The sequence below is a fragment of the Gallus gallus genome, chromosome 24 (assembly GCF_016699485.2).
Source record: "Gallus gallus isolate bGalGal1 chromosome 24, bGalGal1.mat.broiler.GRCg7b, whole genome shotgun sequence".
Lineage (NCBI taxonomy): Eukaryota > Metazoa > Chordata > Aves > Galliformes > Phasianidae > Gallus > Gallus gallus.
The window spans coordinates 5,414,069-5,427,398 of NC_052555.1; the positions used below are offsets into that span (position 1 = coordinate 5,414,069).

Consider the following 13,330-nt stretch of genomic DNA (forward strand, 5'->3'; position numbering starts at 1 on the left):
AAAAGACCTTAAAGATCACCAAGTCCAACCACAACCTGACCATACTGCCCTACCTCTAACAGCCTTCCGCTCAATCACATCCCTGAGCACCACATCCAGACAGTTTTCAAACACATTCAGGGATGGTGACTCAACCACCTCCCTGGGGAGCCCATTCCAGTGCTTAACAACCCTTTTTGTAAAGAAATTCTTCCTGATATCCAACCTAAACCTCCCCTGGTGCAACTTGAGGTCACTTCCCCTCGTCCTGCAATCCGTTGCCAGTGAGAAGAGACCAACCCTGCTCTCACTGTCATCACCTTTCAGGTATTCGAAGAGAGCAATAAGGTCTCCCCTCAGCCTCCTCTTCCCCAGACCAAACAGCCCCAGTTCCTTCAGTCGCTGCCCATAGGCCATATTCTCCAAGAAGGGCTGACCACTCCTCACTAGCCCATTCCAACACCTTCAGCTCACTGCCTGCCTCCCCGCACAGCCCCCCAGGATGGATGCACACCCAGCCCTGCTGAAATCCCTTCCTATCAGGTAACACCTGCAGGGAGGACGCGTCAGCACTGCACATTTCCATTTCTGTGTCACAACAACTAGAGCACGGTGACGCCGAGGCAGCTCCGGTCGCGGATGCAACAGTTCCTCTGACAAATCCAACCCGTGTGCTGCCAGACCTCACGTTACCCAGCGCTTTAATAGAGCCATTCGCTCAGCTCAGGGCAGCGGCTTCTCCCCGTTTCCCTCCAGGGAAGGGAGAGGCACGCGGAAGCACGCTGCTCAGCTGCATCCTCCCCGGTCCTCCTCCCACCCCACCCCCAAGGATACATCAAGATTCATCAATAGCAACAGAGTTTGAAATCACAGCCTCGGTGTGAAGCGCAAACCTTGCACGCAGCCCCCAGATCCGCGAGCGCTGCTGCTTTATTCTGAATAAGCACGAGCCCACGTTCCACGCCAGAACACTGGGAGTGCTGCTGCACGTGTGCTACCAGGCTGAGAACGAACAGCAAGATTGATTTGGACGCGAGCACCAGCAAAGCAAATGGCTTTTTGAAAACCCTATAATTTCTCCGCAACCCTTGACTTCACTAAACACACATTTTTAGACTACGGCACCGTTAGGTAGGCATTAAACAAAAATGAGCCGCACTAATGATGATTTATGTGCAGGATAACCTTCCATAAAGAATTTATCTTTGATTTCAGGGTAAGTTACAGCGTTGCCAAGTTAACCAAACCACGCGAGTCAGCACCGAAGCCCCTCCTGCGGCAGCGCGACGCGGACACGAGGCACTGCTCCGCCATTGTTTCAAGATCTCACCCAAAATAAACCCAGCAGGAGCTCCTGAGAAAGCACACATGGAGGAATTGGAGGAGAGAAGTCAGGCAGAGCGCTCAGAAAGCAGCACTGCACCGCTGGGAGCAGCGCTAAAGGAGCACGGAGAGCACAGGGCACAGCAGCAGGAGAGCATGGGGATGAGCAGGAATTACTCCCCCCATTTCAAGGGGAGACCACGGTTTGGTAACAGCAAAGCCAGCACCAGCTCTAGCAAGAGCAATGAGAAATCAGCTCCAGGCAGATACTATATTTGTAATCCAACAGCAAAACACGCTTGCTTGTGTTGACTCCGCACTGTAACACAATTTGTATGTTCTGTCTTTAGGGTAATTATTGCTTTAGAATGTTAAAATTGTTCCACTCTAATTAAATCATCATATTAAATAAAAAAAAAAAATCCACCGCAGCAGTGAGCTCGGGAGCAGGCCTGGCTGAGATCATGTGTGTGCATGGGTGCTTGGGTGGGCAATGCACTGCTGCTGCTCACGCAGAGCACAGACACCACTCTGCTCCTGCAACTCCACGGCACAGCACAAGTCCATCAGAGCACCCTGACGTCCCCAGGGCCTCCAGCACCGTTGGGAGCCCCCAGAGCAGAAGAGCAGCACCAGAAGCTGCTATGCACTGAGCCAGCCCATCAGGGAACAGTGCTCCTCCTGAGTTGCAACTGCTGCTGAAGGTATTTCCATGATGCTGCAAAACCTCCTGAAACAGCGGAAAGATGCTTACACAGGTTTGTATTTGAGAAGACTGTTTGCTAAACAGAAATCTCCCTTTCCAGGCACAAGGATGTTGCAGACACAGAGCAGCTGCCCATCAACGAGCAGCATCCTTCCCAGCTCCTGCCTGGGGAAGACCACGGGGTGAGGAGTCTCATGCAATATTTCATCCTGAGACTGTCAGAAGTGGGTCAGTGCTGGGGAGGAGGGGCACTGGGCTGGAGCCCTGACCACAGCAGGGTGTTGGCTCCTCGCCCCAGCTCCGCAGCCCGGCGTGGGCTTGGTGCCAGCACCAGGATTGGCACGAGGGTCGGTGGAGATGTGTGCCCTGGATGCTCCAGCACAGCTCCCAGGTGTCACCTCACAGACCCTAGAAAGCCGCAGCAGTGAGAGGAGCGCTGCCTCCCAATGTCCATCCCCATGCCAAATACAGGGGAGCACTGAGCCAGCAGCTGGGCTGCACCCCGAGATGCTACAACAGCCCTCCGGAAGGCTGCTCTGTCGCCCTCCAGGTGAAGCACTCTGCTCCTTAAGCTCCTTAGGAAACAGCCCCGTAAGGCGGATTAGAGCAAATCCCCTCCCATGCACGGTCAGCAGCTGGCACCGGGATGTCCCCCCGGCTGTCCCCCGCTGGTGGCAGCCCCTGGGCACGGCGTAGCCAATGTGGCCCTGGGGGAAACAGTGGGACTTACTGACCTGTGAGCAAATATCAAGCACCGAGTGCTCACTTTGGGCAAAATCCTTTAATTCTTTCTGGATCCCCTGGGGAAAGCAGCATCGATCGCTTTACTACCAGCTCACCCACGCTGCGCCGGGCAGCCAGCACGGTCATCAATACAGCCAGGGAGGGAGCCAGGAGGTCACCCCGGCACACGGGGACACCGGTGGCCCCACACAGCACCTGCCACAGCCCTGTGCTGCTCCTGAGACTGTGACAGACTGGCAGGACCCAGCACAACACAGCCAGCAGCATCCTCTGCTTGACCACACCAAGCCTGGGAGGCTGTATCCCACCCGGGGGACCCACTGGGGCAGGACCCTGCTTTCAGAGCCTCCCTGCTCTCATAGGATATCAAAAGCCATGGGGAACTGCCCAAGGGTCCCTGCGAAGGGTTGGGTGCTGCTGTCCCCCTCTGTCACACTGGTGGGGGCACATCCTGCCAGGGTTGCCACGTGGCTGCCAGTTACCCACAGAGAGAAGAGACACACAATGCCATTTTCAAGTCAAGAGGCTGGAAAACTGACTCCGTGCCATTCAAAAACCAGGGAAACCAACCAGCTGCAGGTCAGGATGGGGACAGCACGGGACATCTCCTGCTGTCCCAGCACAAGGTGGCATGCAGCCATGGGGGTGAGATGGCTCAGGAAGGCAGCAGACACCGGGACAGGAGCCACGAGCTCAGCAACGCGCAGAGCATCACCATCCACAGCACCAGAGACACCAACACAGCACATCTGCTCACACCACCGGGCCTCTCCGGTGTGAAGCCACAGGATGGTCCTCAATAAAAGCCTTGGCTTTGGCAGCACCAAACGCCATCCTCCACAACAGCCAGCCCAACACGGCCAAGCAGGTCAGGTATTCCAAGGACCACGGCGCTTCCCCAGCAGCTGCTCTCTTACCTGGGATGATAGAAACGGTGTCTTTCTCCCAGGACACAACACTAACATATTCCTGCACTGAGGAGGGGATGAGGCACTTGAAGACAGCCACGTTTCCACGCATCGACCTTTGGTCCTCCACCCGGACGGTGTACGGCTCCCTGAAAACTGCAGAGGGGAGCAGATGGTTGGTGGCATGGCAGCACTGGATGGAAGCCCGCTTAATTTTGCTTTAATCCTCCATTCCCCCCCTAAGAGAAAACCAACCCCCCACCTCGCTGGCTGTCAGGGCACCTTGCACTGCTGCTAGAGATCAGGAGCAGAATGGGTCTGTTGCTGGGTGCTGCTGGGTGACACCTCACCTGGTCAGTAGGGGAGCAGGGAAGGTAGCAGGCACAGGTAAGCAGCCAGTTGTAGGATAGGCCCCACATGCACCGCTGCCCCCCCCAGCTCCCTGCTATTGATGGGGTGAAGGGGAGAAACCTGCACAGAAAGGGACACCAGCACTGCAGCAGCTTAGTCAGCCAAAGCCTCCTTAATCACATGGCTTACTCACAGGCTTTGAAGGCCAGCAAGGAGCATGGGGGGCACCCAGCTGGGCTCTGCCCCCAGCACCCCAACCCCAGCCCCGCAGCCCCTGCTGCTGCCAAGCTGTTTGTTCCCACAAGGGTAGTTTAAAATCAAGAGCAGCATGCTTAGAGTTTTCCATTGGCCAGAGAGATTTACCCCCTGCGCTCACTACTAGGTTTGCTAAACCTTTTGAAAGTTTTGCCAATTCCTCATGTTTTTAATTGGGTCTTACTTGCTTTCTTTATACACCTGCCATTGGCTTTTTGTGCTGCATGGCCATCACAAAGCAGAGGACACAAGATAGCCAAGTAGACACAAAGGCTTCAACCAATTTCAAGTGTTCCAGAGCCAAAGTGCTTGGAGCGACCACTGCTGAGGTCATCTTGGTGGCTCTGCTCATTGCCCCACTGCACACTGCCCACTCACTGCACCTGCTAATGGGATAGATGCGGGTCCTGGGCAGCAAAGGAGCTCACAGAGCCCTGACACGAGGAGGGGGGCAGCTCCATGCTGCACAGCCACGTTTACTGCACCCCTACCTGCCACCATCCCTCCTCCACTAAGCTGTGGTTTATAGGTAACCTGCTAATGTTGGTAAATAATTCACTCCAGGAGGGGGGTTAATACCCATTTACTCTGCAGTACAAGGTATTAAAATAAAAAAACCCTGTAGTCACTTCTGTCATGTTCCCTCTGCTAGCCCCACTTTTAATAGGTTACATAATGAAGCCATTCCTGGGCTATTAGCCCTCCTCAGCCTGGTCAATAATTTACCATAACAGCTTTTGGAAGCAGCTCTTTGCCATATTCCTCCTTTTTTCCTTGCTTAATAAGCCTTGGCGCGCTTGGGCTGGATGCTTCAATGGGAACAGAGCGGTCTGAGAGGGGCTGTGGGACATGGTGGGGCTCTGAGCCACAGATGGATACGTCCCAGGTCCTCCCGTACACGATGGTTTACGCCGCTTAAGGGAGGTGCAAGGACGCAGCCACACCATTGCTGCACCCAAGCCACCCGCCATGCCCCTGCCCATCACCGCACAGCCCTCCCTATGCCAGCGGCAGACCTGCACTGCACAGCCTGCTCTGAGCTCAGGCAGGACACAGCTCACAGACATATTGGCAGCTGCCTCCCGTTCATCCAACCCCTGCTCTCCGGCTGTGCAGCATCGATCGGTGCCCTCACAGCGGGGCAGCGCAGCCCACGCTCAGCGCTCCTCTGAGCACAGCAGCGTGCTGTCGCCATCCCACACCAGGTGGGCAGGCCAGGAGAACCAAGAAAAGCCATCACCGCATCCGAGCCCCGAACCTCAGAGAGCTCCTACCTGCTTTAACACGGATATTCGGGCTCCTGATTTTGCCAGCCGAGTTCTCCGCCGTGCAGAAGTAGTCGTTGTCGTGGATAAAGCTATTGAAGGCTGATGGCGAGAAGGGGTAGAGCTGCAAAGTCCCATTGGCATGGACATGCCGGATGTGGGGCACATCGTAGATGTCGTCGCCTGTGGCCAAATACCACCGAAGGACGGCGCTGGGTGACCCCGCGGCCGGGCAGGGGATCACCACCCCCACTGTGCTGGAGAAGGTGACCTGCTGGATGGAGTCGTTCACAAAGTAGAGGCTGGTTCCAACATCTTCAGTGTGAGCTGCAGAGGAAGCAGAGTCTGAGGGTCAGTGCGGATGGCGATGCTCCCCAGCAGGGTGACCACCCTGAACCCAACCACAGAGCACACAGAGAACATCAGGGCAGGGGCTGGAAGCACGGGTTAGGGACCACGAGCATCTCACAGCAACCAGATGCCCCCATGCATGGGTGCTCCTCTGCCAGATGTGCAGCCCCAGATGTGCAGCGCGGGCTCTGCACGGATGCACCATTAGCTGGTGCCAGGGGCTGTGCATGCACTGGTGGCGCTGAGCTTGCACCAAAGCACAGCTCACACTGCCCAGGAGCTGCCCAGGACACCGTGATCAATGCAGAAAAGCAAAGGAGACCTCTCCAGCCAGCACCCTCCTTGTCACTCCAGGACCACAAATTCCCCTTTTCCACCACGGTGAGCAAAGCTGCCTACAAATAAGGACGAGGCAGCCCCCAGTCACTCAGTTCCGTTTTTCTTTTTTTAGCCACACTTTTCTGCGTGGGCAGAAGGACACAGATATAGCAAGCGGCCCTCGGCGGTGTATTAATAGCTCTGCCTGGGAGCACCACTCGTGGTGCTGCAGAGCCAGCACAGAGCGTGCCATGCTGCCGGCTCCAGCGAGCCGCTGGGGACCTCCCTGACCCCAATTCCTTCACCTGGGGAGGAGAGAACAGGAACAGGGGGGAGAACAGCCACCAGGATCCACATCTGTGCCCACATCATGCTCCACTCATTCTCAGCCAGGTCAACAGACGAAAGCCCAAAGCGCCTCAAACCCATCCTGTGCAGAGCCCTGTCCAGGCTCCTGTGCTCACAGTGAGAGCACCCACGTCTTGCTTTGTGCTGAACCATCATCTAAAACATATAAAATGACCGAGTCTCCCCCTTTGCCTACTCAGAGCCATACAGTCTCACACCAACGCCACTGCAGCCGAAGAATCACGAAGGTTGGAAAGGACCTCCAACCATCAACCCGTCCCCAAATGCTGCATCTTCAGAGCTGCACCACAGAGCAATGGAAGGGATTGGCAGCCTGCAGGATCCAGCACTGTCACTGCACCCCAAACAGATTCACAGGCTGGCAGCGGCCGTGCCTGCAGAGCAGTGACGTGCACCAGGGCAGGATGCTACCCAACCTGTACCCTGCCCCAGCAGCAATGGGAGTGCAGCCGCAGCCCTATGGGGAAGCATCCTCCTGCCTGGTGAGGGTTACAGCTGGAAGGGCGAAGGGTGGGAGCAAAGAGTGGAAAAATACCTCGTAAACAGAAATTCAGATTACCCATGAAGCTTTTTCAGGTCAAAGGGGGAAACGGATTTTTAATAGAAAATGGAAGTTATGGGATTGGCAATAGTTATGTGACAGACGCATAGAGTTAAATCCAGATAATCTCCTTTACCATTTAGCATTGAGCACCATCCTAATTCCATGTTTCATAAAACTGTCTCCAAATCACCGAGGGAGATTAAAAATTTAGAAATAGCGCCGCAATATTTTTAAACCAGAAATCACTGCTCACATCTGGTCAGATGTGCTGACCCTAACCTAAATATCGAGGGCATTAATTCACGGAGAAGAGGCAGCCACAGAGGAGCCCAAATGGAAGTGCTTCGCCGGGGGAAGTGCAGCGAAGCAGGCGCAGCACCAGACTGCTGCACAAAGCCCCGCACGCAGCCGGACACTGCCTGGCTCACTCTGAGAGGCACGTATTTGAAGTCATCAAGCCGCAATCTTCTTAAATTGTAGTAAATTACAACCTAGAGGTATTGAAATATTAATATCTCTCACTGAGCTGGGAGAAGAGAGTCATTTTGCTATCATCCCGTAGGAATATTTACTAGCCTCGATGGCTGGACTTTCCAAACTCGACTCCCTCTGGAAGCGCAGCCACTCTCGGCGCTGCGGAGCCACGCGCTGTACCAGAAGCACTCATTTACTCTAACGAGTGGCTGAGGCAGAGCAGCCATAAATCGACCCCAGGGTCCATCAGCAGCCACGTGCTCCGGGAAGAGGCAGCTGAGGTGTAGGTGTGAGTCCTGCACGGAAGCGGCACGCAGAAATGCCATCACCTCCCCGATGGCAGCCCAGCGAGGCAATGCTTCCTCACCTCACAGGGAAGAGCTGCTCCTGTCATATGAAGTGGGTTTAGGGCTATTTGCCGTGACCAAGTGTGTTTCTGCCGTGCAACGGGTTTGCAGCACCGTCCAGGCAGCTGCTGGACTGTAAGCTCACTGCACCCCACCAGCAGCGTATTGCCAAGGCTCCCCCTCGGGCTCAGTGCTTCAGATGCCTCCCAGGATCACCACCAGGCAAGCAGAGGAGCTGGATGAGCCATGGGGGCTGCCCAGCCACCAGCTGTGACGGGCTCTGCCAGGAACAGCAGGCTAATCACCACCTCACCACTCATTTATTATCCTCATTAAGGGCATTTGACACCTGCCCTGTTCAAGGAGAAAGTGAAGTGGGTGGGAGTAGAGGTAGGTGGCATGGCCTGACCTTGCCTCCCTGCTGCCAGGAGGTGGGACGGCCCCATCCCATGCTGCCCATCCATGGAGCGGTCTTTGGCTCTGCCTGGAAGGAGCTTCCATCGCCATCAGAGCACTAACAGTCTTTCTGCTAATGAAGGGAGAGTCCTTGGAGCAAGAAGTGACACCTCTGAGCATCACGGAAGGGAGAGGAATGGTGAGACACGGGGATGAATGCACGTGGCAGGGTTTCTCCAAGCACCCCAGCACCCACAGCAGTGCACAGGAGGTGCACAGCCCCCCTGACAGCACAGCTCCCCATGCAGGAGGTCACCCCAAAGCAGCAGTTTCCCAGGCCACCTTAAAGCCATGATCTCAGCCGAGCAGCCATCCCCACGGAGCAGTGCCCCCAGACACCAAGCACAGCCCCAAGGGCACTCCCAGAGCACGCCTTCCTTAGGAGGGAACGCTGGAGCAGAACCCAGCTTCCAACCCCCTGTGGGAGGGCATCCTGCTCAGAGTACTGCTGCCTGCTCCTTAATGCATCTGCATGGAAATTAAGGCCTGAACCACCTCCAGCTATTGCAGCAGCACCCAGGCGCAGGCTGTAACCCTTGCCTGGAAGGAGCAGTGTTCCCACTGATTTGCCCAGCCCCTGCGACGTACAAATGGTCACCTCCTGCTTCGTCCCACTAGAGGGTCATTGTCACTGCCCCATCCCTGGGGGCTGGCACGGAGCTGGGCAGCCCCCAGTTCTGCACCACCTCTCTACAGCCTCCCAGCCTCCTCCAGGAGGTGGGAACAAGCTCGGGAAGCACAGGCAGAACCTCTCCCTGCCCTCCAACAGCCCACCCTTGCTTCTCCAAGAATACCCAGGACCCAAGGGGACATTGGTGACACGACCAAGACGGGCTGCAGCAACGTGCCCCCAGGGAGGCGGGTCAGGTCCAATGGACAGAGAGGCCCTGAGGCCACATATGCCCACTGCCGGCCTTCCTGCAGAGCCAGCAGCCCATCACTTCCAAACCACAGCTGGCACGCTTGCTTTAAGCACAAACAGATTTCTGCCCCACGGCCGACAGGTGTGAGATGAGGGAGCATGTCCATAAAGCAAGCCAGAGGAAGGCAGCTCGCTCACCTCATCCCTTCCCCTTTAAGCCACGCTTGCTCCCTTCTCTCCCACAGAAATGAAACCCAATGGCCCCTTCCAAGAGGCAGCTGCTGTGAGCAGAGTCAGGAAATGGATTTCCAAAATATTTGGTACAGCTCTGCTAGCAGGTGATGATGGCAAGATGCAGATGGTACACGGTTGGGTTTGTTTCTTAACCATCGACAAGCAGGGAAAGAGAAACTGATGACATTATAACACACAAATACGCAGCTGGCTGTAGCTGAGATTTCAAAGACAAGAAACGCTCTGGACCCAAGGCAGCCACTGCACAGCTTCTCATTACAGCATGCTTTCTATCTACTGTGACAAGCAAACCCCTTCCTCCTTCATGCCCTCCTAGGAAGCCACACTCGTTCGCAGCCTGCTTATCTGGGTGTGAGATGACTTCATGCGATCCAAGGCACAGCTCAGAACTCACACGCTGCCATGTCAGAAGGATTCCTGCCACAAAGAGACGCTTCCAGTTTTATCCTCGCTCCGTCAGCTGCTTCAAACGAGGACAGTCCTCCTCACCACTCCACTCCGGACCATATGGGCAGAAGTGCTGCAGCAGAAACGCACCCTATGCCCACAGCACTGCCGGGCAGCACGGCCCTGCACCCGCAGCCTCTGCTCCTCCAGAGAACAAACACCAAGCAATATAGGGTTACCCGTATCAATTTCTCATCCAAAAGCAAGAGCAGCCCTAACCCTACGCCAGGTGCAGGTAAGGGCTCTGGGCAGGTTGCCACCGTGGCTCCCAGTGCTGGGAAACGTTGGCTATCCGCAGACTAACAAACGCCGGGCACAGCGAGGGCTCAGCGCCGCAGCCTTCTCCTCCGTGCATTTAATGAGGCTTCCATGTTTCATTTCAGAGACAAACGAGCGCCATGCCACGCTGGGGGGGCCAAGATGGGGAAGAGATTAAATGAAGAATAAAAACAAAAAATAAATAAATAAATAAAAATACGCAGGCTGCATCATCCACTGCACCCAACAGCGGGGCATAGCGCAAACCCAGCGCCAAAATAAACCAGCATGGACCCAGCAAGAGATGATCTCCCAGCTCAAAGCCTCTGCTCCTCATCGCACTGCTCACACCGCGGAGCTCCTTCTGCCCTTCCTGAGGGCTGCTCCCCACCTCGGTTTGTTCTACAGGCAGGGCAGAAAGAAGCTACAGCCACCAAGAGAACCCTCAACTCCAGCAGCCCCCTGGATCCAGTGTTTATTTGCTTTCTGCTCCTACTTGAGCTCTTGTTCTACAGCAGGAATGTATTAAAAGGTTGTGCTCCGGTGCCCAGAAATATTAAGTGCCTGAAAGGTTTATCGTGCATTAAGCAATTCATTTTTTTTTTCATCCCATTATTATAATGAAACTTCCCATTGTATTGCTGTCCTCTCTTTGGAACCGTTTCACTTTAACACTTTCCATCACCGAGGCTGCTCAGCACTGAAGATACATTTTATTCCCCCTCCCCTCTCCAAAAAAAATAAAGAGAAAATGAGGCCACGAGGAGTTGTGCTAATGGAGGCTTTTAATTTGCACTTCTCAGAAGAGATAGCTCTGTGGGATGAGATCCTTTTTCCAAGAAGCCGGGGCTGCAAACAGGCACGGGGTTTATTGGCTTTGCAGCTCGTTATTTTGGCAGCTGGGGGCAGGGAACGGTGGGGTCCTCAATGCTTATTTGTTTCCGTTTTTTCCCCCCTCGTAGCACGGTAAGAAATGCAAATGTAAGCAAAGCAGGCGCTGGCACATTCAGCACAGCAGATCCGAAACAAAAGCAATTTTGGTTAAAGCTCCCAAACGCAGTTTTAGCCCGGCTCTAATAAAGCAGCTATTCCATAATTAATAATTGATGGAATAATTGATCACCGGGCAACTGGACAGGATGTCCTATTAAGCCTCGGTAAATATTTTTCATTGGGTTAGCACTGAGATGGATGTGCAATTTAACAGACAGCGGGAGAAGTCTCATGGAAGGAGGCAGCTCAGTTCCCCTTTATTTCTCTTTCATTTCCTAAATTCCCCCCTTTCTGCTCCCAAATGTTTTTAAAAAATAAAGATAATGAGGGCAAATGCCATTTGATACCCCCCAAGCACCCCTCCCGCCACAAGGTGGGCACTTCCCCCAGCCTGCAGATGTGGTGATGGACACCCAGAGAGGTAATTGGTGAGAGAAGCACAATTAAGAATTCCCACGGACCTGGAAATGGGCAATTCCTTTATGTAACATGGATTGATTGTTGTCACAAACACCCTGCTATCTGACTGCCCGCGCTCCATGCGGCTCCTTGGCTTTCTATTTTAATTGCATCTATAGCAGACTTGGTTTAGAGCATTACCTCCATAGATTTGGATAGCATTCACTTAATCTCCAACTTTAAATTAATCTCTAAGCTTTAAGTGTGCATCTCTCCTTGACATACTTCTTTCACGATCCCCCCCCCCCATCACCCCCCCCCCTTCCCAATCTGATTCATATCAAACCACTGGGTTACACTTAATGCAACGTTCCTAGAGGGAAGGATGTGATTTTTAAAGCATCGCTGGATTTACCCAGCCTGATGGGATTAGAACATCGCTCTAAGTAGTCCCGGAAAAGCGGGCACAGAGGCACAAAGCTCCCCGAAGTAGCGCTGCGGGGCCGCCGTCCGGGGCTGGGAGCGGGGATGCTGCGCCCGTCGGTCCGCGGCTCTCAGCGCCTCCGGGAGCTGCACCGATCCGCACCGTGCGCTCCTCCGGGGCAGCGCTCCGCCGAGGGGCGGCCCGAGAGTCCCGGAGCGCCGCGCAGCCGAGGAGGGATGGGTGGGGGGGAGCGGGGGGGAAAGGAGGAGGGGGTTCGAACGCGGCCCGAGGGAGCCCACCGCCACCCCGCCGCCCTCCCCGTGCGGACGTACCTTTCCGCAAAGAGTACAGCAGGAAAAAAGTTACCAGCCACATGCCATAAAGAGCACCTATGGCCCCGGGGTGCGGCGCAATTGCGGACGGTGCGGTGCCCCCGGCGTGCCGCGCTCCCTGCCGCCGCGCTGCCAGCCAGGTTGAGATGCCCAGAGCCGAGCTCGCAGCCGCTCCTCCTCCCCTCTCCCGGCGAGTGGCGTCGGGAGGGTGGGCCGGGCTCCCGCGCACTCCCCGCCCCCGCGCCCCGCTCCCCGCCGGGCCCCTCCGCGGCCGCGGGCGGACACGGCCCGGGGCTGAGCCCCGCCGCTCGCCCGGAGCGCTCTACGACGGCCCGGGTCCCCCCCCCGCGTCCGAGAGGGAGCACATGGCTTCCCCGCGCTTCCTCGGGCCGGGCCGCGTTTTGGGAGGGCGGCTGGTGACACCCAGCCCTTATGCAAGCAGGGGGTGTGTGCTCACGCGCACCCTTCCTCTGCCCACCCCGGCTGGTGGCACGCACCGAGCCCGGCGCTGCGCTGAGGACGGAGATGGGCTCACACCTGGGCAAGCGCGCAACCGCACCGCCCCGCACCTCCAACCGCCCCGCAGCGCCAGGTGTGCGCGCTCGGGTTAAGTGACAGCTGGGCTGTGCCCGTCACGCTCCGTAAAGCTGAGCCGTGCGCCGCAGAGCGCAGCTCCATCCTCTGCAAACCTCAGCTTCACCTCTGTGCGGGTTTCCCCTGGGGTGAGCCGTGTCCTGGCCGCAGAGCTGCTCCTCGAGGCAGCGTGCTGTGCACGCCTGAAGTTCACAGCTGGCCGCGCTCCTCCTCCTGGAAACCTCTCAGCAGCCCAGGGGCAGAATCGGGTTTTCAGAACAAACAGCACCAGCACTCAGCGATCCCATAAGATAGGGCCTAGCAGACTTCACTGCACCAGCATCCCTCCAGCCAGCACATACATGCCAGGCCGTGCTGTATTTTGGGGTGTATTTAA

The 13,330-nt window shown here is 55.9% G+C and overlaps 1 protein-coding gene across 2 annotated transcripts in view; it reads right to left on the reverse strand.

Moving 5' to 3' along the window:
• The window catches only part of DSCAML1 (DS cell adhesion molecule like 1), an 80,591-nt gene extending 68,057 nt beyond the window's left edge, over positions 1 to 12,534 (reverse strand). The window contains exons 1-3 of one of the 2 annotated variants that reach the window (NM_001396617.1): positions 12,361 to 12,534; positions 5,541 to 5,858; positions 3,670 to 3,816 (exon numbers count right to left, since the gene is read on the reverse strand). In NM_001396617.1, the coding sequence (NP_001383546.1) occupies positions 3,670 to 3,816; positions 5,541 to 5,858; positions 12,361 to 12,403 (508 nt within the window). In that variant the 5' untranslated portion in view covers positions 12,404 to 12,534. The remainder of the gene's footprint in view (positions 1 to 3,669; positions 3,817 to 5,540; positions 5,859 to 12,360) is intronic. The other variant, XM_040652178.2, reaches the window with a different exon arrangement.
• Between the last annotated feature and the right edge of the window lie 796 nt (positions 12,535 to 13,330).